The sequence below is a fragment of the Lepisosteus oculatus genome, chromosome 1, assembly GCF_040954835.1.
Source record: "Lepisosteus oculatus isolate fLepOcu1 chromosome 1, fLepOcu1.hap2, whole genome shotgun sequence".
NCBI lineage: Eukaryota > Metazoa > Chordata > Actinopteri > Semionotiformes > Lepisosteidae > Lepisosteus > Lepisosteus oculatus.
Window position 1 is genome coordinate 19,251,126 of NC_090696.1, and position 24,742 is coordinate 19,275,867.

Genomic DNA, 24,742 nt, shown 5'->3' on the forward strand with positions numbered 1-24,742 from the left:
TATTTGGCATGGAAAATGCGCTATGGAACTGTGTTGTCTGATTTAAAGATCCGTGGTCTAATTGCTCTGAATGTTTTCGTTGAAAAGAGGTTTAGTTCTTTTTTTTTTCATAAAATGCATCGAAATATCTGTTTATCTTTTGAAATGAAAACACACGTGTTCGCTGTGATAATATGCAGTACAAATATTTGTTTCTAAAACGTACCACGTTGAAGACACGACATGCTTGTGTGGCCTTCATTTGCGATTCTAAAAGAAAATAAGCACGTCAGAGTTTGGTTCTTTAACAGTGTTTCACGTTCATGATTATTCTTCAGTGTGTATCCATAATATAAATGCAGGAGTAGTGTCGATGCTTTTGATAGGTTGTACTCTTTTGTGCTGGAAAACGTATTATTATTATGTTCGGAATACACGAACATTTTTCATTTCAATATGTATTTGTGGAGACATGCCACGTTGTCCTGAATTGGTTTTATATCATGCACACGGGATGAGCGCGATGAAGTTGCCATTTTACACTTATTACATTTCTTATAGCGTTTGAGTTTTATGTCGAACACTCAGAATATTGGAGGTCCGGAGCAGCGCCGAGTGTGAGTAGGGCGATTGTCGTTAACAGGCAGACAGCTGTGGAAATGAACCGGTAGCGCCGCTCTCAACGACAAATCTGAAATATTTTTTGGTTTTATGGGCCAGCAGTCCCAGGACTTTCAATTTAATATTACAGAGATAGTTTGGGCAGGGGTGGGGTGTGTGTGTGTGGGGGGGGGGTTATGACATTTTCCTGTGGTGCAGAGGAGCGAGAATAATTCCGAAACCTGTTTTAAACGAATCGTTCTCAGCTTGGTGTACGTAGGAGTACCGGACTTCATTATTTGATCATTTTCGATGTCTTTCTAAATCTCCTGTAAGAAATGGAAGTACCTCCCCCACACACAGCTCGCCCCTTTCCAACCAGATTTTGTACGAAGCATTTGTACACAAAGATAAACTGTATATACTAAATTACTCCTTTTCCTTATTGTTATTTGATGGGTGGAGGGCATCGTTCCAAAACCCCACTTCAGAAAAATACAGTTTAACCATTAGAAATGATTAAGTTGTTGTAGGGACATCTATCGCTGTGTCTATCATTCTGAAACGAAAAATGAAGAACAGTTAAAACAGGTCGCTCTTCAATATCGTGAAACAGTGTGGGTCTTTTATAGAAGGCGTGTGCTTCTCTAAAATGTCTTTGGTTTTTAATTCATTGTTTTTTTAATTAATTCAGAGTTGTTTAACTTTGTACGGGAAATCAGATTCTACAAATTAGCGTGTTTACAGTAGATTTGTCTTTCATAGTGGTTGAACGAAATTGTAATGACTGATTCAGAAATTATTTAACATTTTCACGTTCCCTGCACCATTTTCTATGATTTTGTTGCGCACTGCTTATGACATTTTGTAGGTTTTATGTTTGCAAAATCTTTGCAAGTCCGATAATTCGCTTATTTTAGCAGCAGAGTTTTATTTTTATCTAGTTGCTGGATGTTCTGTGTTTGGAGAGTGTGTTAAATTTAGTGTCTTGGCTACAGCCCGATCAATCCAATCCGACTGCAGTTTTACAAATCAGGCTTGTTTGTCATTTACGACGGTCGATGGCGCATTGCTCAGTGTTTACACACGCAGTCAACACCGCCACCTTGTGTCCGCTACTGGTCACGACACCGACCTCTCCCCTTGACTGCATGTCTTTCCGGAGAAGGAAATTAATTCATCACAACCAGCAATAAATTTAATCCCGAGCCATCATTTAACGACAGGGCAAGGTAATTGTCCACAATTATTTTAACATATAACCGAAGAGAGGAAGGAAAAAAAAGTCACGTTTGGGATTAAAAACAAAAATCCCCAATTTGCTTCCAAGGAAAGTTTGCAGTGGGTCTTGAGAGCAAGAGTCAGGCAGAAGCGCTGTCAGATGTCATTTGACAGTACTTTCAGTGAAATGTAAAATAAACTAATTTGAGTGTTTGCCCTAGTTTGCTCGACTTTAACCTGCAGGCCTTGGGCGCTGCATGCCGGGAAGTCTGAGACAGCGCGAGCTCACCTGGGAGACAGCTTGTTTTGCTGCATCTGAACGTGTGGCGCTTTGTTGTCTGAAAGACTGGTTTCGTCTCTGTTCTGGGCTTTTCTGATTCATTAAGACCTCAACATGCTGGAAACTTCAATACAGAAATATACCCCCCATCCCCTCCAGAAAAAAACGAGTCTGCACATTATTACCTACAAGGTGCAAATGAGTAGAACGTGAATAAATGGTTGAATACAGACATAAAGAAAGAACAGAAGCTTAAAGCCGCGTTTTAAGTGTGGTGCACCTTTAATTTTTAGAATAATTAGCGCTTACATGTTTCAAAACGAACAACATAGGAACAACATAAGAAAATATCTTTTCCCATGAAGGAGTAAATGAACTCACGTTATTTTTTAAATAACTTTTTTTCAATTACAAAGTTTGTCATACACTGTAATGTACACCGGGCTTTTAATGATCCAATAAGGGAAAGGGATATTAAAATATTGTCGCGTTACCTTTTTTTGACCTAACAGCAGACTGCGCTCTCTTCTTATTATCCTTCCTTTATTGTCCCAGATGGTAAATGTGCAAGTCTCAGTATGGAAACACAAAATATCGCCAATGCAGTAGTTTTCAACGTGTCCTCGGGCAGAAATCCGCCTGTGCTCTTCTCCGAGGTTCGGCACCGAGTTCTGGATGCCACCAGTGTGTGGATCCGGCCAGTGGAGAATTGTTTCTTACCCATAATAGGTCTCCATCTCAGTTTCCGGAGAACCTGCTGTCTTCTGGTTTGCGTGCAGGTCGAGACCTCGGTGACACAGTTTTTCTAATTATTGGGACCGTGCCTTACACATTTTTCTGCATATTTGTAATGCGTCTGAGCAGGTTTCAGATTGCTACAGCTGTACCGTTTAAGGAAGCTTGTGTTTTGAGCCATTGTATGTAACGCAAACTTTAGGAAATAAAACAACTATATGTTAAGGAGAGAAATAGTGAAGTTTGTGGTTTGTAATTGACAGCTCGGGTTGGGACTGAAATCTGAAGATAGCGGGCTCTGCACTAACTGGGCGCGAGGCGCCTGCCCTGACTGCAGAAGCCCCGTTCCCGCAGCGCCTGGAGCACCGACGCGGCGAGAGCGCGTGAGCAGACAGGGGGAATGCAGGGTTCTGCTGTTCTGCAATAGTGACGTCACCTTATTTTGGGGCTCAAACGAAAAAGTGTGGAAAGATCCAGAACCGACGGGCCGGACGTGTCAATCTGGCCTGAGTCTCGCGGTGTCAGGCCGGCCGCGTCCTGCAAAACAGAAAGACGCAGGCAGAAGGGCCGAGTACTACATACAGAATATTACATGTGACCCATTTCCCTGTGTAAACCTTTCCTCGTTTTACTTGCCAGTGTGACACCCGATGACGTTGCGTCTCAGAAAAGAGTGACCTATATAAGTGTTGTTGCCTTTTTTTTTACAAAACCTTTCTTCAATCGACAGATCATTTATTTCAGGAAAAAGAAGCAAAAACTGAAAATAAAAAATGAGTAGTCTACACAATATAAAACACTAAAGTACTGCTTTCGAAAATATATGATATAAATACGCGATTTATTCGGACAGAAGGAAAGATTAAAGGCAGGACGGACAATTCACATTTCACACTGAATCTGTATCGAGTCCCGGCTCACGCTTCCCTCGCCTTAAGCGCACGGACAGAAAAATCTATTGGGTCATATTTATGGATTTATTGATCTGCCATTACTGAGAGTGCCTTAAATAGCGAAAACACCCATACCAACAGTCACAAGTACAAGAAGGATATTAACGACAATGCAGAAAAAGTCACAGGTACTTAAAGACATAAGGAGGGTTACAAATGAGAAACAAACTTCAGTCCAACTAGCTCGTTTTTAATCTTACTTAACCAAGAATACAAATAAATGCTTATAATAATAATAATAATAATAATAATAATAATAATAATAATAATAATAATAACTATAAGTATAAGTTAAATTGCATTATTTGCAAAGTATTTTGCAAATTTGAATAATAATAATAATGATGATGATAATAATAACAATAATAATACTACAAATACAAATACAAATAATAATAATAATAATAATAATAATAATAATAATAATAACTATAAGTATTAGTTAAATTGCATTATTTGCAAAGTATTTTGCAAATTTGAATAATAATAATAATGATGATGATAATAATAACAATAATAATACTACAAATACAAATAATAATAATAATAATAATAATAATAATAATAATAATAATAATAATAATGTTGCTGTTTCTAAAACGGGTGAGCTTAAAAATATAATTACACTTTTACTGATTCGTTCTTCTGCCTCAAGTTAGAAAATTCCTAAGAGAGATTTCTGGAATACTAATCATTTGGTTTTCTTGAATTTGGGAAATTCCTGTTTAGTAAAGGGAGAAAGATACCATAGAATTATTTGCGCCTTGTTCCTCATAGAAATAGAAATATACAGAAGAAACATTCTTCATATTTCCGTGTACAGATGGTACAAAGAATTCAATCGCAGTGACACTCCCCAGGCACGCTTCTCTGAAACCCTAAGGTTTCCTACCAGTGAATAAGACCCAGCATTGGAAGAGGGGAGAAACAGAAAGAGAAAAAGCAGTCCTGCCTTGAGCCTGTTTTCGCCACAGAGACAGAAATATTTACAACCCTGGACGTCAACCGCAGAGCCGCGGCTTAAAGCGAGGTTACTGGCGTTTTAGGTTTCTCGCTTCTGAAGCTCCTTGAAATCTCTTCAAGAAAGAGAACCACACAGATAGATTGTGATGGAGTCGAAATCTCTTTTGTGATATATATATATTTTTTTTAAATAAAAGGGCTCGGGGTTTGACGAACCTTCAGTCCTCCGACGGTCACTGCCGGAGTGTGGGAGCTGATCGCCCGGACTCGGGGAGTCAGCCTGTCGGGGTCGTCGCGACGCCCGGCGCTGGGGAAGGTTGCGTTGTACATCACAGCAGCAGCACAAAGCCAGCACGGGCAATAGGAGCAGTCCGGTGGCCACTCCAGACAGCAGAGGAAAGCTCCTGGAGCTCTGCGCGGCCTTCTGGACGAGACCCGTCTGTGTCTGTCGGAGGTCACCACCTAATGTTGAATTGTACATTCTGCTTCTGACCAGTTATAGCGTTAGAATGACCAACTTTTACAGTTTAATTCACCCTCTTAATAATTTTGAAGTCGTTATATTTGTTCCTGTTCTGCCATGGATTTGCACGCATTTAACGTCCTACTATTGGGCTATTATTATTATTATTATTATTATTATTATTATTATTATTATTATTATTATTATTATTATTATTATTATTATCAGTAGCAGTGTTAATATTATTATTAACAATAAAAGGACATATAATAAGTAAATAGTAATAATAAGTAAATATTATAGTTGATCTTTGGTTCTTTAGTTTTCAGTTTTCAAATTTCGAATAATCTCTCTTTCATTGTTATGTTTCCGGTAGGGAAATATATACGCGTTTCTCTTATGTGGTATTTCGAATGAATGCCTTTAGCAATTGATTTTTTCCGAATTATCCTTGTGTTATATTGTACTCCAGGGACCAGCTAAATAAGGATGAGTTCTTTAATTATAATTATAACAGAATTATAATTAATTACATACATGCAGCCATTTCTAGAAAGTAGATCATAAGCGTTAACTTTGGTAGACAGTAAAAAGTGACCTGAAAGCGTGAGCCGTTGGGTTTCGGCATTGATGGCATTTATTGAACTAAAAAATGTGCTGTAAACGAAGAAAAAAAAAACACTTTTAAGGGAAACGTGTATCTGTTGTTACTGCTGCTAGTAAAACCCACCAATGTGGCCTGCACAGTCATGTCTTCAGCAAAGCATAACCAGAGGTTCATACTGAACTCTGCATCGCGGCTTGGGCAAATGGCAAAACTTACGATGAAGCCGCAATGCAGTTTCTGAATTCTGTTCGGCTCTGCAGCTCTCTCGCGGAGTGCCACTGAGCCACGTGCTGAGCCACAGGAAAATTAGACAGATCCGGTTCTGTGCATTAGGGTTTTACACATCATTCGGCGATCAGCTCTTTTGTTGTTGTTGTTGTTGTTGTTGTTGTTGTTTTTTACCGCTTTCGGAAACCGTCTGAAATACACTGTCTCGAATAATGTGTTCAAGTCTCTCGGAAAACCGACGCGCAGGCCTTGTGAAGGGCAAGGTGATAAAACAGACGGAGCGCAGAAAATTTACCCGAACCGCCGCGTTTAATAAGCACTTTCAGTTAAGTGTTTAAAATACTGACTGTGCTTTTCTTCCTCAGTGCTGCTAGCACTTCTAACACTGAGAGGAGAGCAGGCCTTCTCCCCTTCACAGCTTTATTTATGGCGCTATAAAAGATGGTCGGGCCCTGAGAGGGAATGGAATTGGAGGATTACACCGGGTCGCTGCAACGGACGGGTCTCTCGCAAACCCCGCGGCGCGGGGAGATGTCAACACGAATTGCCTTTGCTAAAAAGACAAATAGCGCAACAAAACAAAACAACAACATTTCTTATCCAGCACATTTCATTTCGCTGGTGTGCAAAGGCAAAAAAAAAATCTATATCGCTATGAACATAGGCCTTTATACTTACTATTCAACTTTTTCTGTGTGTTTCTTAACGACTGTCACACAAGGCGTTATCGTTTTACGAAATTATTATTCATTACAATCTTATCAATAATATTAATATAAATCATAAAGTATATCGGATTTAGAGCTGCAAATGTTCAGATTGATATCAGCATAGGCAGCCCCAGTGTTCGATTAATTAATAATGCCGTTGAAGTCTGTGTAACGCCAAAACGCGGGGTGTACTCGTGATTAGAATTAGGATGGGTATCGGCCGGGGCAGTCGTAGGGACGTACTGTTACGCTCTGACACGAATCGCGGACGGGTGAGTCGAGAGCCCTAAACTGAGGCTCTGTGTGTGTGTCTGAGGAGCTGGAAACTCGGGAGACGGATCAACAGTTCGAGTAAGTGGAGGAGTGAGCGCGAGGGAAGAGTCTTTAAACGTGACATTTTTTTTTCTCTCTCTCTCTCCCTTTCTTCCTCCGAAGGAAGTATCTATTTCAAACAATACGAAAGCTCGCAAAAACGCGTATGATTGAACCCAGGCCTAAAATGACAAGATACTAGATAAACTGTAATTGCTCCTTCTGTTCCGGCTTGTTGTACATTCCATTAGTGGTTTGACCGCTGCCTTCTAGGAAGAAATAAAAAGTTTAACAAGGAGTAAAAGAAAATAATATATATATATATGGCGGACTGTTTAAATGAGAATCGGGAGTGTGGTTTTTTTTCTATTTCTTTCTTCTTTTTTTTGCACAATTTTTGCAGCGCCGCGTTTCTCTGCTCCGGGCTTTGCTCTGTGCTCTGCTGTGTGCTGTGTGATCCCAGCTGTGTTTTCATCCTTTGCAAACCCTTCGACCTCTCTGTCTGCCTCGGCTTTAGGGCCGCCATAAAACACTTGAGCTCTGCTTTCACTGACTCCCACGTCGACTTGGGATCCATACGGGTCCTGTACAGCTCCAGTGTGTAACCTTCAGCGCCCGCGGATAAGCCTCTCTCTGCTCTCCTCACACGACTGCTCTTCACTGGGGTGTTTCATACAATACCACCGTTAATAGAACCAGTGGGCCCACAATTACAAGAATAGCAAGAAGAATATTAAGACTAATAATCAGAACAGCAGCAAGAAATAGCTTTAAACAATTAAGACAAAGAGGTAAAATCGTGACCGGTATTCTTACAGCGCTAATGATGACCGGCTCATTTCCTAGCAGCTTTCGTCATATGGGACAAATTAAAGTCGGCACCTAATAGGTACTTCTCAAAACATTTATCATTCTAGATCAAAACTTAAAAAAAAATAAAAGAAATCAATCTCCACGTTTATATCCGCTGAAATCCGGCAGGCGGGAGCGTTTGAACTCCGCAGCGCGTTTGTGGATACGTGTGTACGTGAAGGGAAAAAGAGCATTCTGATTTAGATTAACGCTGGAGGTCTTTTTATCATAAAGAAAATCCGGCCTCGCCTGCGGAAATGGGAATATGAAATATGTCTAAAGATGAAAAGAAAGCGCTCACTTGGTCTCATACTGATACAAAGCTACGTTTCTAATCGTATGACGCAGCTCACGTTAGGTGTATAGATTTTGAAAGTGTACTTGTAACGTATTAATAATGAAAAAAGGTAAACGAAATTGGAGCCCGAAAAAGCGATACAGTGACCGGGGTGCTGTTCTCGCTTGCAGATGTTGGACTAATAGGACACTCAGTGTCGATTGCAATGCATCAGAAATCCTGCGCATTCACACATGCATTGACTAATCGGTCTCATAACAGCTGTAGTGACCCAGGAGAAGGAGAGCAGAAGAGAGCACTATCTTAGAAGCAGTATTTATGCATGATGGACAACACTGTGTAGTAGTCCACATTACTCACTATCTCACGGGCAGGGCGAGCGGCCTTATGATTTTCTTCCTCTCCATATTTAATATTTAGTTATTGATTCATTCCGCTGTTGTACCCTCACCTCTGTCGGCACAAAGAGCTGCACAACCGAGTCCCCCACCCACCCACCCACCTCCCTTCAGGAATGCTGATGTTTTCAATTCTAGTTCTAGTTGTATATACATACGGTAGAAGCCGTAGATCTGGGTTCTGCAGCCCCTGCGACCCCCCCCAGTCACACACAACTCTTTCCAAGAAGGTTTTCCTTTGATGAGATAAAATCACATCCCCCCTTACTTTCCCACTTTTCACTTTTCTGTCCCCTACAAAATCGATCCCATCGCGTATGCCTCCGATCAGAAAATCAGACGCGCCAATAATCACCGCCTTATTCTTTTTAGCGTTGCGTTGATTGTTAGGCTACTAGCAAGGGGCACTCTAGTAGTTTATTGTCGAGGAGGAAAAAAAGTGTATCGCTGACCCTCACGGAGTGCGAGAGCGGTGCGGTTGTGTCAGCACTATTTTGTGTTGTTGTAGACTCGGGCTAACGCAATAACGTCACACTGGCACTACGTGTGGTTGGAGCACCTACTATATTGAAGCACCTATATTGTTGATTCAGCCAGACGATTTGAGTGAAGTCCATACACACGGAGAAACGCGCGCACACAAACGACAACAACAGCGGCATAAACGTGTAAACTAAAATATTTACCTTCAGGAAGCGGTAGTTACTAACGTATTTAAAGAATGCGTGTGTCCTTCACCTTCGACTTCAAAAGAAAGACCTTAAGTGCGTCTTGCGGTGCAGGTTTTGCATTCTTCGCCAGCAATCCGTTTTCATTTAAAGACGAACCGATGAGGCATTCCGTCAAACGAAAAGTCTGTGCCAAAACGTAACTGTAGATCAAGAACACAAAGAGATTCTTTGCCATAATTAAAACGCAGAGAATCCGTGTCAGAATATTTCCGGCGTAATTTTATCACAGAACTTCGAGCATGATTTATCAGTTTAGTTTTCCCATGCGAGTGCAGCGCCCGCCGGTTGAATTAACAGCGGATGGCTGTAGGGATAGTATTTTGACTTGTTTGTGTGCTATAAGCTTACAAACCCATTACACAGGTCTTCCTGACAGGGACCCGGGTGCACCCGGATTTACAGCTCTGAACTGGAGGCAAGACGGTGGGGTTTGAAAGGTGGGATTTGGAAGTGTATTGGTCCGGGAAGTCCACAGTGTAAAGCCTGCAAACGTGCAAAATACAATTTATACGATCACATCAGATTTCACTAAAATCCACTAATTGATGCTTCCCCTCTAATCAAACGGCACCCAGCCGAGCGTGGTATAAACCGCTGTAAAAGACTTTTATCGAGCCCATGGAGGAGAGCCTTACCGGGTTCTTTAAATAATGATTGTCCCTCTTTTTTTAAACATTTTTTATTAAGTTATCAGTTTCCTGTCACGTACCTTTATCACTTAAATGAAACAGCACGCCCTTTACATTCAACTAATGCTACCGCAGCGCGGCCGTTTGTTAAGAAAAGGGTTGTAGACAATATTTAAAGATGTAAGTAAATTCAATTAGGGGGGGAGAAGAAAATGCTACTATATCGGTTATGTATTTCACATTGACATACAAGCACGGCCGCAGATTCAGATTATTTTTTCTGGATGTTGAGACGTTTTTTTCTCAACCCCCCAAAACTCCCGTGTCGTCTCAACGCAACCACTCTTCGTTAAGGGGAATGAAATATAGAGAGTTTAATACCAAAGGAAAGAAACTTTTATCGATCCCGGAGTCTTTGAAAAGCAATATCGTCAGGAATATTCTATGATGCTTAAAATAATTCGATTACCGCGCGTGCGGTAATCTTATTTTCTCCCAACCGCGTCCCATTAAAGCATAACTCTGCATTACAGAACAGCTGTCGTTGTAAATTAACACAGAAGCACTCGCATGCAAACAATCCATATTTAGTAGATAACTCCTTGTGCTTGTCAAATTTGTGCAGGCCTGTCCGTATTGTTTTAATTTCATTTACTTGGTAGTGCAGTCCTTTACCCAGTATTTATTGAGATGCTATAACAATCGCTTTTTTTCCTCGTTGAGACAAATCTCAATCCAATTATATTCAGTCAGTGGCTTGCACAAATCCGTTTTTTCTTTTGAGTTTTATATGCATATCTACTTTCAGCGAGGGGATCAAAACTAGCGAAGACGTTTTTTTCTTTTTTTTCTATTTTTTTTTCCACTTTCCCTGCGCTCCCTGTTTGCTATTGGTGGAAAACCGGTCAGCTGACTTTGTCATTTTGTCCGTCTTGGAGCAAAGCCTTAGCTATAACATTCCGGGCTGTGCGTCTTTTGCTGGAGCCCTGAAATAAATAATATAGAAATCATTCAACGCGCTTCAGGAGAGAGAGAGTGTGAGACTGAGAGAGAGAGAGAAAGAGGGAGAGAGGGAGAGAGAGAGTGAGGGAGAGAGAGGGAGAGATAAGGTATGAATTCCTATTTCGCTAACCCGTCGCTCTCCTGCCATTTAACCGGTGGACAAGACGTTTTGCCAAACGTAGCCCTAAATTCGACTACATATGACCCAGTCAGACACTTTTCCTCGTACGGCGCCGCCGTTGCCCAAAACAGGATATATTCCTCTCCCTTCTACTCGCCGCAAGAGAACGTCGTGTTTGGGTCAAGCCGCGGACCGTACGAGTATGGATCTAACGTGTTTTACCAAGACAAGGACGGGCTACCTAGCTGTCGGCAGAACAGCATGGGACAGAGTGCTCAGAGCGCGCTCGCCCCGGACTACAGTCCCGACCAGGGCAGGACCGGCGCGCAGCAGCAGAAAGGCAGCGTACAGATCTACCCGTGGATGCAGCGAATGAACTCTCACAGCGGTAAGTATTGCAACTCGGAGAGATAAATTAAATGAATTGGCCCTTTTTACGACCGTCCCCAGCAACAGAACAAGCTAAGCTACTTTTTATGACCTCATAAACCATTACCGCAGCTCCGTCTCGCGAGCTACAGAGGCCTTTTACCTGAATAGGAAATCCCTTTTGGTCGAGCGATGCAAGCAACCAGCCCCCACCCCACACCCCAGACACACACTGACATCCCCTCTTATAAAAAGTGTGTAGGTCTATGATCTATATTCCAGAAATACAAGTATTCTTGTACATTGGCTGTGACTAACACCAGCGCGCTAGGAACACACATCCAAGTTTTATTTGTATGATTTGTGTGTGCAAAACACATAGCTTACGACCCACGTACCGGCGTGTGGCGATTGCGAAGGAGACAATTTCCTCGAAAACCTATACAGTTTATCAAGAGAGTCTCCGAGAGATTAAATCTGGCCGTAACGTTTCGGATAACCATTCCCGGGCTGCTGTTTTCTGCTACATCAGCCCGATGGTTCAGATCACAGAAACCCACCGAAATAGTTCTAACAAAACAAAACCGTGTTCGCCATGTAGTCAGCAGCAGGAGTGAGCTAGCTTGTTTGAAACCATGATTGCAAGACGGGACAAAAGTGCCTTCTAAATTTGCACGGTATTTTCTCTGCACCATGTTTAAATGAAAGATTAGACTGGAAACCCCAGAAACACGCGCACTCTGAGCCGTACAGCTGTTTTTACACGCATGCCTTGTTATCTCACTCGTGTTTGCATGTAGCTGCGGTAATGTCTTCCGCTGGGGTCGACCGCATGCACGGGGAAAAAAAAACAACCGAACTTGCAGCGTGAAGTTTCGGCGTGTGCGTGTAAATCGAAATTGTAACCTCGTCTTTGCAATGCATTTCTGCACAGGAGTGGGATACGGATCTGACAGACGGAGAGGGCGGCAGATTTACTCCCGGTACCAAACTCTAGAACTCGAGAAGGAATTCCACTTCAATCGGTACCTGACCCGCCGCCGGCGCATCGAGATCGCCAACGCGCTGTGCCTCACGGAACGGCAGATCAAAATCTGGTTCCAGAACCGCAGGATGAAGTGGAAGAAGGAGAGCAACCTCACACCCGCGGTCACGGGCGGGGGCGCCGCCGGGGGCTCCCAGGAGGAAGAAAAAGAAGGGATCGAAGAGGAGACGGAGGACGAGAAGAAGAAAGAATGAAAGGGAAAAGCACCTCTGGCTTGCGGGCAGAGCCTCCGTTAGACACATAACGAAAACACAAACCAAGCGCCCACTTTTGCGTTAACGAAACTACCTATGTTGTTGGCACAACTATATATGTCTATGTATATGTATAAACACACGCACACTCTCTCTTTCACACACGAATTAATAGATCGCTGCAATTACATGCTAATTCAGCCACAGTAACTTCTACCAGATAACATCTGGCTTAGGGCATAAGACTCATTCTCCCCTCAGAAAAGAGTCACTTTTTCCCTCGCTTTGTACTCGTTGTTAAAACCCCCCCTCTCCACCCCCCCTCTCTCTCCACCGATCCACAGTGTGGGCAGAATTCCATCGCAGAAAACAGCCTTTCTCTTCTGTACGCGAACTCATGTGCTGTGATGAAGTAAATAGTTTTTATGTCGCCTTCATTGATTGATATATATATAATTTTAAGTGCAGTTACAACCGCTGTGTTACGATATGTATGTAAATAAACATCACCCTGTATTTAGCAGTTGTTTGTGTGCTGCTGGGATTTCGGGATCCGCGTCACGCGGAGAAGGCATCCCGAGTTTTATAAGGGACTCAAAGCGACAGACAGCGGCTCCTGCGTGTTGTTTCATTTCATATTATTTTACGTTCTGAAAAATAGCTTCAGTCCTGTGAAACATTAGCCTACAAGGTGGGAGGAAATGTTGCCACCGGCTGTTTTGTACTACCAGAATTGTTAATATTTCTGTATATATGCCTAGAATTCATACTGTCAGAGCTTCCGTGTGTATGCTGCAGGCTTTAATTGTGGTAGATGTTTTATTTATATTTAGCGTTGTATTGAGTAAGAACTGATAATAAAATAATGTTAAGTGGCTAAAAAAGTAGTGTTAGAAGACAAAAAAACAACAGGTATCTCTATCCCTCTTGTACTGTACGACACCAGTACGACGTCGCGCTCAATCGCCTCTGTTCAGTATTTAATAAAATTATTTTTAAAGGTTAAAAGGTGTTCCACTTTGATTTTCTTTCTCGCAATACGGTTTTTTTTTAAATTAAGAATGGCAAAAAATAAACGTCCTCACTTCCTGTTCCTTTATCTCAAATATCCTGACATATACAAACATGCCCATCGCGTCTAGGAAAAAGAATTAAAAACTTCAGACCAGTAGATCAAACACCTTTGTTGCAGACTAAATATAGTTAATCATATAAATGTCAGTGGTCGTAACATGTTCCAATATTGTGCTCACGGTTAAAAAGGTACTCTCCTGTCCAACAGTATATTTTCTTAAATCAAAATAATATATACTGACAACTGTACGTACTAAGGACTTTGTAAAACACTGCTAAAAAAATAACAGAATTATTATTGTGTGTAGGTACGTTCAATTATTTGATGTGTGCTGGGTAGTTTGTGCTGTATATCAATTCATGATAATTTAAAACTGCGTATTTTCAACAACAGTAATATTGTTTATGATCGATTCGTCTCAGTTTTGACTAAATTCGTGTTTCGGTTAATTTCCTGCCCTTATTTTACACCGTTTTTTCGCTGGGAATGTTTTATTACAGTTGGTGTTGAACTACGTATGAAGTTTCTCAAAACGTTTTCTTGTCACTGAGCAAATGAAGATCATGCTATCAGCCGAACCTGAATATCACAACACCAGCAACGATACCAATACTTGCAGTTTGCTCCACAAGACTCACGAGTACAGCATAAACATTCTCACACAAAGACGCCATTGACGTTTCATTTAAAACATTAGAAAAGCAAATATGACATCGATGTATTGTATATTATACAGCGAATGAATGTCGCATTCGAAAAGTAACGCAGGGCGTCTTTCATTTAAACTACAATTATCAATTTTTAAAATAACCATTATAAATAAATTGCACCACGCGTCGTAGTAGTTTTTTTTTATTTAAAGTGTACAGCTCATTGGCCGATCAAATAAGGCGCTGTGTGGGAAATCCTTTCCTCATCAAAGCCTAGAAAAAAAAAACTGGATAAAGTAAACAAGCGATCTTGAACAGAAACGGACCAGGACACTCGTAAATACACTTCGAATACACAGCATGTAAACGTAGATAACACTTACGCGATCGCTTAAAAAATATTCACTTCGTATATCTGAATTTACATGTACTGTATGAACGACCAGTTTAGGCGATGTGGAGCAGTTTGGTGTTGTCAGGAAATGTTAGACTCGCGACAGTCCTCTTCCTGTATGAGTGCTTTTCATCTGATCACTGTCAGGAACAACAGTAACAGGAGTTTTGTAAGTTAAGACTTTCTAAGTGGGCCTGGCATCCTCTTCGTTTTCCCCCCCGAGATGTAGTCATGTAAACGATATTATATGTACTACAACTATTGTTTTGCAGTTCAAAACAACAATCATGAACGCACAAGTGTATGTTGACATATTTATTTCGTGAGCGCTTGTCTTATCAGTCTCTATGAAAACGCAAAAACGGTGTTTTAAGGGACAATGGGGAAAGGGGCATGATCCCCCGTTTGCTTGTTCTGTTTTGATCTGCGTCGAGTCGCGGCAGTGTGTGCCGTACGGTTTCAATCGCTCGAGGGTGGCACTGCGGCGCGTCAGCGTCGGTCTGTCGTAGGTACAAGCGTGCTGTGTGTGGCGTTGCCGACTCCAGGTACCCGCTACGGAAGGCACTGGGCTCTTAGCGGCGCGCTCTGCTCCCCGACGAGCGCCAGGTGACGCTCTCGGCCCGCTGTCCTCGCCTCTCCGACCGGGACTTTGGAGCGGATCCTCGCTGCCAAGTTATCAGACACGTTTCTCGGAGTTCCATCAGTAACCTCCTGGGGTGATCAAGCCAAATTTATGACTGGCCAACACGAGCACGTGATTCTATTTAAACATCCCATATTTGGGCAGCGCACGTAGAATCAAGAAAAAAAAGCGACGATTTTTCCCCCCCCAACTATAAATCCTGCTCTTTTTTGGGACAAAAGCCCCTTGAACTTCCAAAGGGCCACAAATCAAACGTAATAAATAATAATAACAACAGTAGCGGCTAATGAAAAATAATCAGATTTTTAATAGCGGAGCGGTGCATTGTTAGGAGAGTTATTATCGCTAATTAGGCTGGTTCGGCTGTGTCCTGGTTTAATGGTTTTGCTTCCAGTTTGGTGCCTTTTTGGTTTTTCCACAAAATGAGCTCCTACGTAGCCAATTCCTTCTACAAACAAGCTCACGAGGCTCCGTCTTACGCCATGCACAGCTATGGCAATTATGGAGCCGTCTCCGAAATTCACCCGTCCAGGTATTGTTACGGCGGGCTGGACCTCAGCGTGTCTTTCCCTTCACCGGCCTCCGCGAACCCCCTCAGCCGTGGGGAGATGAGCGGCAGCCTGCGTGGCAGCCCGGACGCAGCCGCCCCGCCGCCGCCGCAGCCGCCGCCGCCTCCTCCTCCTCCGCCTCCGCCTCCGCCGCCTCCCTGCTCCGGCGCGGGCGGGCAGGGCTCGCTCGCCACGGGCATGTTCTGTCAGAAAGCCGAGGGGGACCCGGAGCTGCAGGACGAGCCCGGCAGCAGCGGAAGAGCAGGCGAGATCAAAGTGGAGGCGATGCAAGCTGTCCAGGCGGGGAGACCACAGCACCACCCGGCTCAGCCTCAGCTTAACCAGCAGCCGCCTCAGATTTACCCCTGGATGACCAAACTCCACATAAGCCACGGTAAACTTTTGTTTTTCTTTTCTTTTCTTTTTCCTGGGGTGTGTGTGCGTGGGGGGGTGGGGGGTTAGCATTCCCACTCTCTCCTTCTGTCTCTCTTTCTCTCCCCCCTCGCTCTCACTCCACAGTCCATTCACAGTTTTTTCCCCTTCTCTCCCTCTTCTTCTTTTTTTATAGGCCGTACGGGGGAAATAATAAAACTCGCGGTCGTAAATTTTATGACAAAGGCATCAATTGCTCGTAAAACTGTCCTGTTACGGCGAAGAGGCGATCTGCGCCCGAATTTATGATCGCATAATTGGATCAGAGAAACAAAACAGCTTACCAAAACCACCAAACAACGTCTTTGATACTATATATATATAGACACACACACACTCATGTTCGGGGTTTCTAAAACAGAGGTGCAGAAGTATAAATTTGGGAATGGCTCGGCACTGTGCACAAGCCATAACTCGCTGTGGGACTGGCTTTGACGTCTGCATAGGTCCCCGTGCACGAGAAAACGGACCTGGTGGCCTTCAGGTGAACCTGTCTGGTGTGTAGTAATCCACGCGCGCAGAACGAAACCGTCCCATAGCCCCTCACTTCAGTAGTCTCGAGATTAGGGGGTCTTGCTTGGCTGATTTTTCAGGTAGTCGTCCTGTACGGGCTATCTTCAATTCTGTCCCCCCCCTCCCCCGTTTGGAAGCGCAAGTGTCTGGGATAATGGGAAGCCTGTCTCGCCGTTAAAAATCTCGTGTTTTCAAACCAGTACCCTAAACACAGCCAAACTCGCGCTGCCCGCTCGCTTTGTCTATCGATCGATCTCTCCCTTCCGCGTCCCCGTCTGCTCGCTGACAACTTCATCCCTCGAACCTTCAACAGTTCCCCCTCACAAGCGCAAAGACATGCGGTTAGAAACGTGCCAATTGCTGTTGGGCTGAGCTGGGCCTGACCCTCCAAGGGTATGATTTTAAGTGCTGTTTTCATTCACTCCAGAGTCGGACGGCAAGCGATCTCGGACGAGCTACACCCGCTACCAAACGCTGGAGCTGGAGAAAGAATTTCACTTCAACCGGTACCTGACCCGCCGCCGGCGCATTGAAATTGCCAACAGCTTGTGCCTGAACGAGAGGCAGATCAAAATCTGGTTCCAGAACCGCCGGATGAAGTGGAAGAAGGATTCGAAGATCAAACTGAAGGAGTCCATATAAACGGCTGGGATTACAATCTGGCTTCAATCCGAATTCGGTTTTAAAAAAAAAAGAAGGAAAACACGAAAGCGAAGCGTTGTGAACGCTGGAACAGTGAAGACACAAAGCATTTGAAACCCAATCGTCTTATTTTTAAAGCAGTAAATTATTTTCAGTTGTTTTTTTATGTTTATATGTAATATATGCCTTTTGTTTTTTTAAATCCTCTTGTTGGTGTTCTTTTCTTAACGTCATTTAAAATGTGAACAAATCAGCAAAGCGTTTAATTTATTGTAAAAAGAATTCGCAAGGGATAGGCGTAGAGGGGTACTTTCAGACCTTAAGTGACCCGCTGACACGTTGGCATGTTGTTCTTCTAAAGACGAAAAGGACACATTTTGCAGTTTAATCGCGCCGATGTCTGGGGATCCGGCACGGTATATTATAAGCACTTTTTTGTTCTTGTTTAGTTGGGTATAGAATGTGAATTCTCATTTTATTTTGATCCCCCGGAGTTTTAAAAAGTGTCCGCCGGATTTTTTTTTTCTTGGCCTTTTTTAAAATACAGATTTTTAAAAGATCCCACACGTTTCAAAAACATACCGTCCAGTGGCCACCGCAGACATAACACGAGCTGACAGTCGGTATCTGAAACCCTGTAAATCACCAATTTATTAAATGTACGGGAGATAATGTGTTTCTAAAGCTGCCAGGCTTGTTCTCGCGGGCAGCAAATGCTCAAGCAAATTAGTTACCTTTAAGATAAATGGTGGCAAAGCGTGCGCCTGCAGTTACGTGTACGTTTTGTAGACACGACCTACAAGTGCCCAGAAACGACTGAAAATTTGACATGTCTCGCCTGTAGTCACTTAGACACAAGACTTGGGATGAATTCAAATAGCCCAACATTTGTAATGTAGAAACTGAAACCTAAATAGTCTAACGTATTTAGCAAAGAAGAATAAGGGATATATACTTTTTTTCTTCTGCGGGTATTAGTTTAGATTTGGACACACACCACCTTTCCAGAAACGGAAGAGAAACAACTTCCTTTAGTTCCGGCCGAGGCTGTGCTTGTCCAGAGAGACGCGTCTCTCCACTAAGTTAGCTCTGTAATACATATCTCGCATAGAGAAGTCAAGCGCGGAGAAAGCGATTTGAAGATCTTGGTCACCCCTTGTGACAGTACAGACATCTGCTGTGGCTTAAAAAGTCGTACAAAAAAAGATTGGGGTAGTTTAGAAAGTGTTGTGCAAGCAAACAATATAAATAAAACTGATAAAGCTGTAAAGGGGCCTAATATTTAGGTAATATTTAGCCATCGTAACGACTAACAGCTGCAAATGAATATAATAATAATATCACGTTGATGGTCGAAACTACAGTCTGACGTACTGCTTGGTCACAGTGTTGGTACACAGCTGACTTTTAATTTCCAGGGAAGCATAAATTAAAAAGTTAACACGGGTTTCTCGATAGCCTTAATGGATTGTAATTAAAAGTATTAACCTCAGCCTTCCGGCTTTGTGTCTCCAGAAACTCTGTGTACCATCAGCACAAACCTTCAAGCGCTGTGTCAGGGGAAAACAAAAAAAACAAATACAGTAGATACATTTATTAATTAATTGAAACCTGCAGGATCTTCGTCCTTTTTGAAAGCACGAGACAGCTCTCATAGGACGCTAGCTTTTATCGAGATTTTTAGATGTTTTTAAATGTCGACATATTTTCTCACGTGATTTGAACGTGAGCTGTATCTCATTTCACGTGAACTGGCAGGCGTATAATATGCACCTATTCTGCGAGTTCTGAGCCTAAAGTTAATTTTATCTCCCTTTTTTAGAGAAAAGAGGAAGAGCTTTCTTGGAGGAAATACTCTCCAAAGTCTCCTTTTCTAGCGTTTTATGAAAAGGGTTACCACGTTTGAAATCGTGCAGTTTCTCTCTCGAGGTCTGCTGTAGGAGGTGACGGTGTTGAGATGTTATTCCTGTTCGTGTTAATAGTGTGTCCGCATTACCACGTGCATCCAAGCAGCATGCTAAGGAAAATAACTGAACTGGTTCCAATTTGTATAATTGTGTGTTCCATAATAAAGTGTAAAGTATCCAAACTGAGTTCCACCGAGTGCATTTTTGTTCTTCTCTCTACGCTTTTAAATGATTGCTTTTTCATGCTAACCTTGCAACAAAAAAAAAGAAAGAAACTCAGACTTATGATGTAATTTTGTATTTGATGGGGATAGATGACGCAGGTGTCAATACTCGCAAACACAGCAAACTAGCCAACTTTACTGATGGTGAAGTAGGCAGCTGCACCAGAATCCGTAGGCTGTAAAGGGACACGTAAAGGTTTACTCCGTGCGGAAAAGAAAAGAGACGCAACGTTTCGGCTGTATTGCCTCCTTCAGGTGTGTGAAGACCTGAAAAGGGCTCCACAGCCGAAACGTTGGGTCTTTTTTACTCTTCAGCATTAAAAACAAACCTTTACGTGTCCCTTTGCTGAAGTTGTGTTTAGCTCGGCCCGACACTGTTTCAAAGCGCAGACTCAAGGGATTTATCCTCTGAGCGGGCCGCATATTTTCGCCAGGCCTGCGCGGTCCGCCGACATCCGAGCGTGTGCGCCCGCGGTGTGCGTGGACGTCTGCGAACTAGCAGAGCAGTCCTTCTCCGCGTTTACGTATTATAGACGGGGACGGAGGGGGACAGCTTTTTAAAGATAACGAGAGGGAGATCTGCGCGGGGAACAGCCCCGGGGGTGCGCTTACAAAAACACAGCCTTCAAATATCCTTCCCGCTTCACTTTCAAGTCCTTAAACTCCGCCGCGGCTCCTGTCGCCCAGGCCCGCACCGGCCTCGACTTTCCTCGCCCTCAGAGGGTTCTCAGTCCCTTCTGCTTTGAAGACGGGCCTCTGTAGAAACCGGTCTTCCGCGTCGCCGCCTTGCATTTCCTCTGGCGTTTCTTTCTTTTTTTTTTTACAGCGCAGGCAGATGCCAATAAACCTTTTACGGCCCGCAATAAATTTTTTTATAGCGTTTCCTCGCACCTCTCAAACAACGAGAGCGATTTCCTGTCGGGGCAAAGGGAACAGTGAGGAGGGAAGTTGCCACAGTTTCAAAAGTGACAAATTAACAGCTCCTGCCTTTGAAGTGAGTTTCAAAAATGAAACTCGCTCTTCTCGGGCGCGATAGGCGAGAGGGGGCTATATGAGGTTTTATTGCGAAGCGACAGGGGCGCTGGGCTTAAACTGAGGCTCTGGAAGGAAGTACTACAGGAGCTACAAGCTGCCTGACAGGAAGAAAAAAAAAACCCAGAAAAAATAATTTGATTTTCACTTAGTGTTGACAAAGAGTATGCGATAACTTGTAGTATTTAGTTCGCAAATACTACGACATGGGTCTGTTCCTAAAACAAAACAAAAAAAAAGACTAAAACCATCCTCCTTTCGAAAAAGCCAAAAACAAAAACTGTGCCACTTTAGCACATTAAGACACGGCTCTTAACAGATCACCCAAACCAATCGGTGTAGCACGAAGAACACAGACATACATTTTTTAAAGACCCACCACTACTATGAAGCTGCGAAACGAACAGATCAACCTCGTTTTGGTCAAATGAAGAGGAGTAAAATGATTATGAGGTATTACAGCTGATGAATAAAGTGAGCACTGACAAAAAAAAACTAAAAGCGTTCGTCGAAAGATTTAAGAGTCCGGGTCTGCTAGAAAAACTTCGAAAAAACCCGAACACCGGTGTATTTAAACAAAAATATGCTTTAGATGTGTGTGCGCTGAACAGTACGCAGATTTAAAGCGTGGTATTGATGATCCGCGTATTTCTCACTGACAGTACAGGGCGCAGGGGGCTGCGGGGCTCAGTGAGGTCCTGTGTTCTGTCTGCTTTCGCCTGAAGTAAATGTCACGCCTTCCCCGCTTTTTCAGTAACGAGCTCATTACCAGAGTGAAAAAAACATTTTTTTAACTAAAGCGAAGCATGAAAAAAAAACTTTGAAGGGCTCCCGTGGGCTGAAACTTCCTACCGCACCAAATGTACCTCCTTCCAATTAATATAATCCCAAACAGCAGGTAGGAAGGTGATTAATTAACCTTTTCTCTTTCGCCCCTGCCTTGCATTTCATAACGTTCAGGCCTGTTAAAAGTCTTCCTGTCTGCGATGATAAAAGCATTTTTTTAAAGTCGTTGCGCTCAAGACAGTAGACAGTAGCGTGTTTCGCATTGCTAACAGGTCTGGCGAGGTCTCAGAAGTTGTTACGCTTCTCTTTCTTTGCTCAAAGTTTTTTTTTTCCAAGTTGGGGGAAAAAAAAGCCACATTACTCACCCCTCTGACTCTCAGTTGTACTTAAAACATTTGTGAACGAGACCGGGACGTCCTGCGGAGTTGTGGGGAAAAAACCGAGCCTTATCCTAACTCAGCCGCGTCCAGTTGTCACTGAACTTTAGAGTTCAACACTATAGGGTACATTGCTTTTGTGGACGAAAATCGGTTTGTTTTGTTTTGTACTTTTAAACTTTTGAAGGTTATTTATGCCGATTGCCTGGAGCACGGGCCCTGAATGGACGGCGGCGAGCACGTGGTGTCATTAAAGTAAGTTTTATGGTTTGCGAGAGCTGACAAACCCTCAATATATTTACATCATATATAATGTTAACTGTCCGGAATCACAGCTGCTCGCTTCTCTTATCTCGGGGACCGCGGGACCAGGCGTTTAGTGTGGATTACCTCGCGCCAGACTCTTTACTGTAGCCCTCCTGCTCCACTTCACAAATGGATCCCAGACGGTTTCTGTAAGTAAATGTCTTGTTTCTCGGCTTAATGAAATAGATACCTGCCCCTGGTGACCCGTGGGGGCTTTAATTAATACTGTAATGCAATATTTCGTTGACAAGCACGTCGGTGTTGTGGCGCTAATGGTTTTCCAGCGAGGGCTTTCCATTTTCGTGTGGTCTTAAAGCTATTTTGTCCCCCCCTTCACAGTTCGAGCTGTAGAAATATATATATATAATGTTTTGTCTCTGGCCCCGGCTTTATATTATATCGCGATGGCTTTTAGTCTGTGCGGTTTTCTATGTGAAACGGGAACAAAAGGGAGAGTAAAGTTTCTCAAGGCCCCGCCGGTGCAATTAAAGAGCGACCAGAGCCCTCCAGCCTCCTCCGAGCCGTGCAACCGTCTGCTCTGCGGCCACCAGCAGAGACAGGGACCGAATAACAGAAACGGCAGGTCGTGTCTTGTGTCTTGGCTGTGTCCTCGCTGGCGTCGCGAACTGCGCCTGGCCGGGGCCTCTGGGGAGAGAGAGAGTGCGAATGGCCGCAGATAGTTTGTGTGAACTTGTAGAGCTTGCGAGCGGTGTGTCCGCACATAAAACGGAGCTCTTAGCACCTGTATTGGAGGTGCTGATAACGGTAAGTGAGGTGGGGACAGCTGGTGGTGGTGTTGCGGCGTTCGCTTGAGAAGGTGTGCGAGGGAGGAGGGGGAGAGGGGGGCGCGTTTCTCCCGGTATCTGTGACATCACAAAGGTGGAATGTGGCGTTTGTTTGCATCAGTCAGTCGGGTCGTGGCGTTTTCTGCTGTTATAGAAACAAAACACACGTACACACACAAAACCTTCGACTTTTAACCGTTGCGACATGTTTATTGTGAATTCGCCTTAAAACGCGTGAAACACCTTTAACAAAACGCTCTCAGGACAGCGGGGGAAATTCAGTAATCCCGAGCTAAACTCGCAGGCCAATCAAGACAGCACTTATTTTTCCCCCATTCTGACAAAATAGAGTTCTAAATAGGTAGATTTTAAAGGAAACGTCCGGGTCCACTGTCAGTCTGTCTGGAGAAGATTCCTCATTCCGCATTCATCAAGATTCATCACTTCATTGAACGGAGCTGTGTCTCATTCACTTCCGTTTTGAAATTGGGATAGTTTTACTGTCCTTTCTCTTGACATCAAAGGTGACATTCTGAGAAAGCCGAATGTTTCCTAGAAAAAAATAAAATACAGAAGTGTATTAGAATTCTGTTTCTTAAAAATCATTTACCATTTCATCACGTTTTACATAACGTGTAGTTTTCAGTCTGAAATAATTACGAAGTGCCCCAAATGTCTAAAATAGCCTTACTAAAAGACATCTTGTCTAAAATGCGAGTTTAAACATTCGGTAGCATTGGGCCCGATCTATAACCGACATTTTAAATTAAGCATGTAGGCCCGTAATTGAGAAATCGGACTTAGTCGAAAGAGTTTCTTAAGAACGTTAGTCGATATTACAGCATCCACAGGTACTGATTCGTATGTTTAGCGAGTTTATTAACGATTTAGTTGTGTTTCGTAAGGTGTAATTGAGTTGGAAAAGACATCAAGAAAAGGGCGTAAATAACAGCGGATTTCCTAAGAAGAATAATGTGGAACTTCAAAGTCATGCCTTCATCTCCGTCTCCAGGCGATACCTGCAACAACAAAACGACAACAATTATTCAATCATAGTTACATTTGATTTATATAGCGCCTTCCGTGGCGCCTCATGCTAAGGCGTTGTAAACGTTTTATTTTTACTTTCCCATTAGGCACCGTTCACAATTTATTGGAAATGTAAAGGAAAGCATGACAACAAGCGCGCCTGTTAGCACCTCCACTTGTAAAAGACTTTTATTTGAGACCAATGACTATGAAAAAAGGCGGTTAGACCTCGATTCGGAAACGGGGGTTAAAGTATCCAACTTGAAAATTGTAATCCCACGCAATAACGAGGGTCTAAGTAACATTAAAATATGCATTCGAAAAATTCAAAGAATTGTTTTTAATTTCAATAATTAGCACGGCCTTTTTTTTTTAAATCCATTCAATTAATAAATTCATTTTATTGTACGCGGATGCGCATCAGACTTTCATACGAGTTACTTAAAGCTTAATTACCCGGTGTTGGTGCATTTGGACATAATTAAACCTGAAGAACAATGTGAGAGGTATGGTTCTTTATTAATAATTAATTAACAGAAATACACAATTAGTTTGGCCATACACAGACCACAGCTCAAATTTAATGTAGTGTACCTATCAATAATGTATTAATCTTTAAGATGAATCAGTCAACAACTGAGTTAAAAAGCGCCATGCGGTTAAATTAAGAAAGATTGATACTACAGGAGCGAGTCCGCATTCTTACACT

The 24,742-nt window shown here is 42.9% G+C and overlaps 3 protein-coding genes across 4 annotated transcripts in view; all 3 read left to right on the forward strand.

Annotated features, from left to right (window-relative positions):
• The window catches only part of hoxc4a (homeobox C4a), an 84,986-nt gene that overhangs the window by 1,639 nt on the left and 58,605 nt on the right, over positions 1-24,742 (forward strand). The window lies entirely within an intron of this gene.
• On the forward strand, positions 5,437-13,698 carry hoxc6a (homeobox C6a). Its single transcript, XM_006629271.3, has 2 exons — positions 5,437-11,470; positions 12,386-13,698. The coding sequence occupies exons 1-2, from the start codon at positions 11,071-11,073 to the stop codon at positions 12,688-12,690; spliced, it is 705 nt and encodes a 234-aa protein (XP_006629334.1). The 5' UTR covers positions 5,437-11,070; the 3' UTR covers positions 12,691-13,698.
• Positions 13,757-19,676, forward strand: hoxc5a (homeobox C5a). The gene is made up of 2 exons (XM_006629272.3): positions 13,757-16,394; positions 17,373-19,676. The coding sequence occupies exons 1-2, from the start codon at positions 15,875-15,877 to the stop codon at positions 17,585-17,587; spliced, it is 735 nt and encodes a 244-aa protein (XP_006629335.1). The 5' UTR covers positions 13,757-15,874; the 3' UTR covers positions 17,588-19,676.

Bases quoted from the DNA above. Each gene is read 5' to 3' on its own strand.
- hoxc5a (XM_006629272.3), top strand. From the start codon at position 15,875: ATGAGCTCCTACGTAGCCAATTCCTTCTACAAACAAGCTCACGAGGCT. The intron at 16,395-17,372 runs GTAAACTTTTGT...CATTCACTCCAG, and splicing joins CAAACTCCACATAAGCCACG to AGTCGGACGGCAAGCGATCT.
- hoxc6a (XM_006629271.3), top strand. From the start codon at position 11,071: ATGAATTCCTATTTCGCTAACCCGTCGCTCTCCTGCCATTTAACCGGT. The intron at 11,471-12,385 runs GTAAGTATTGCA...ATTTCTGCACAG, and splicing joins GCGAATGAACTCTCACAGCG to GAGTGGGATACGGATCTGAC.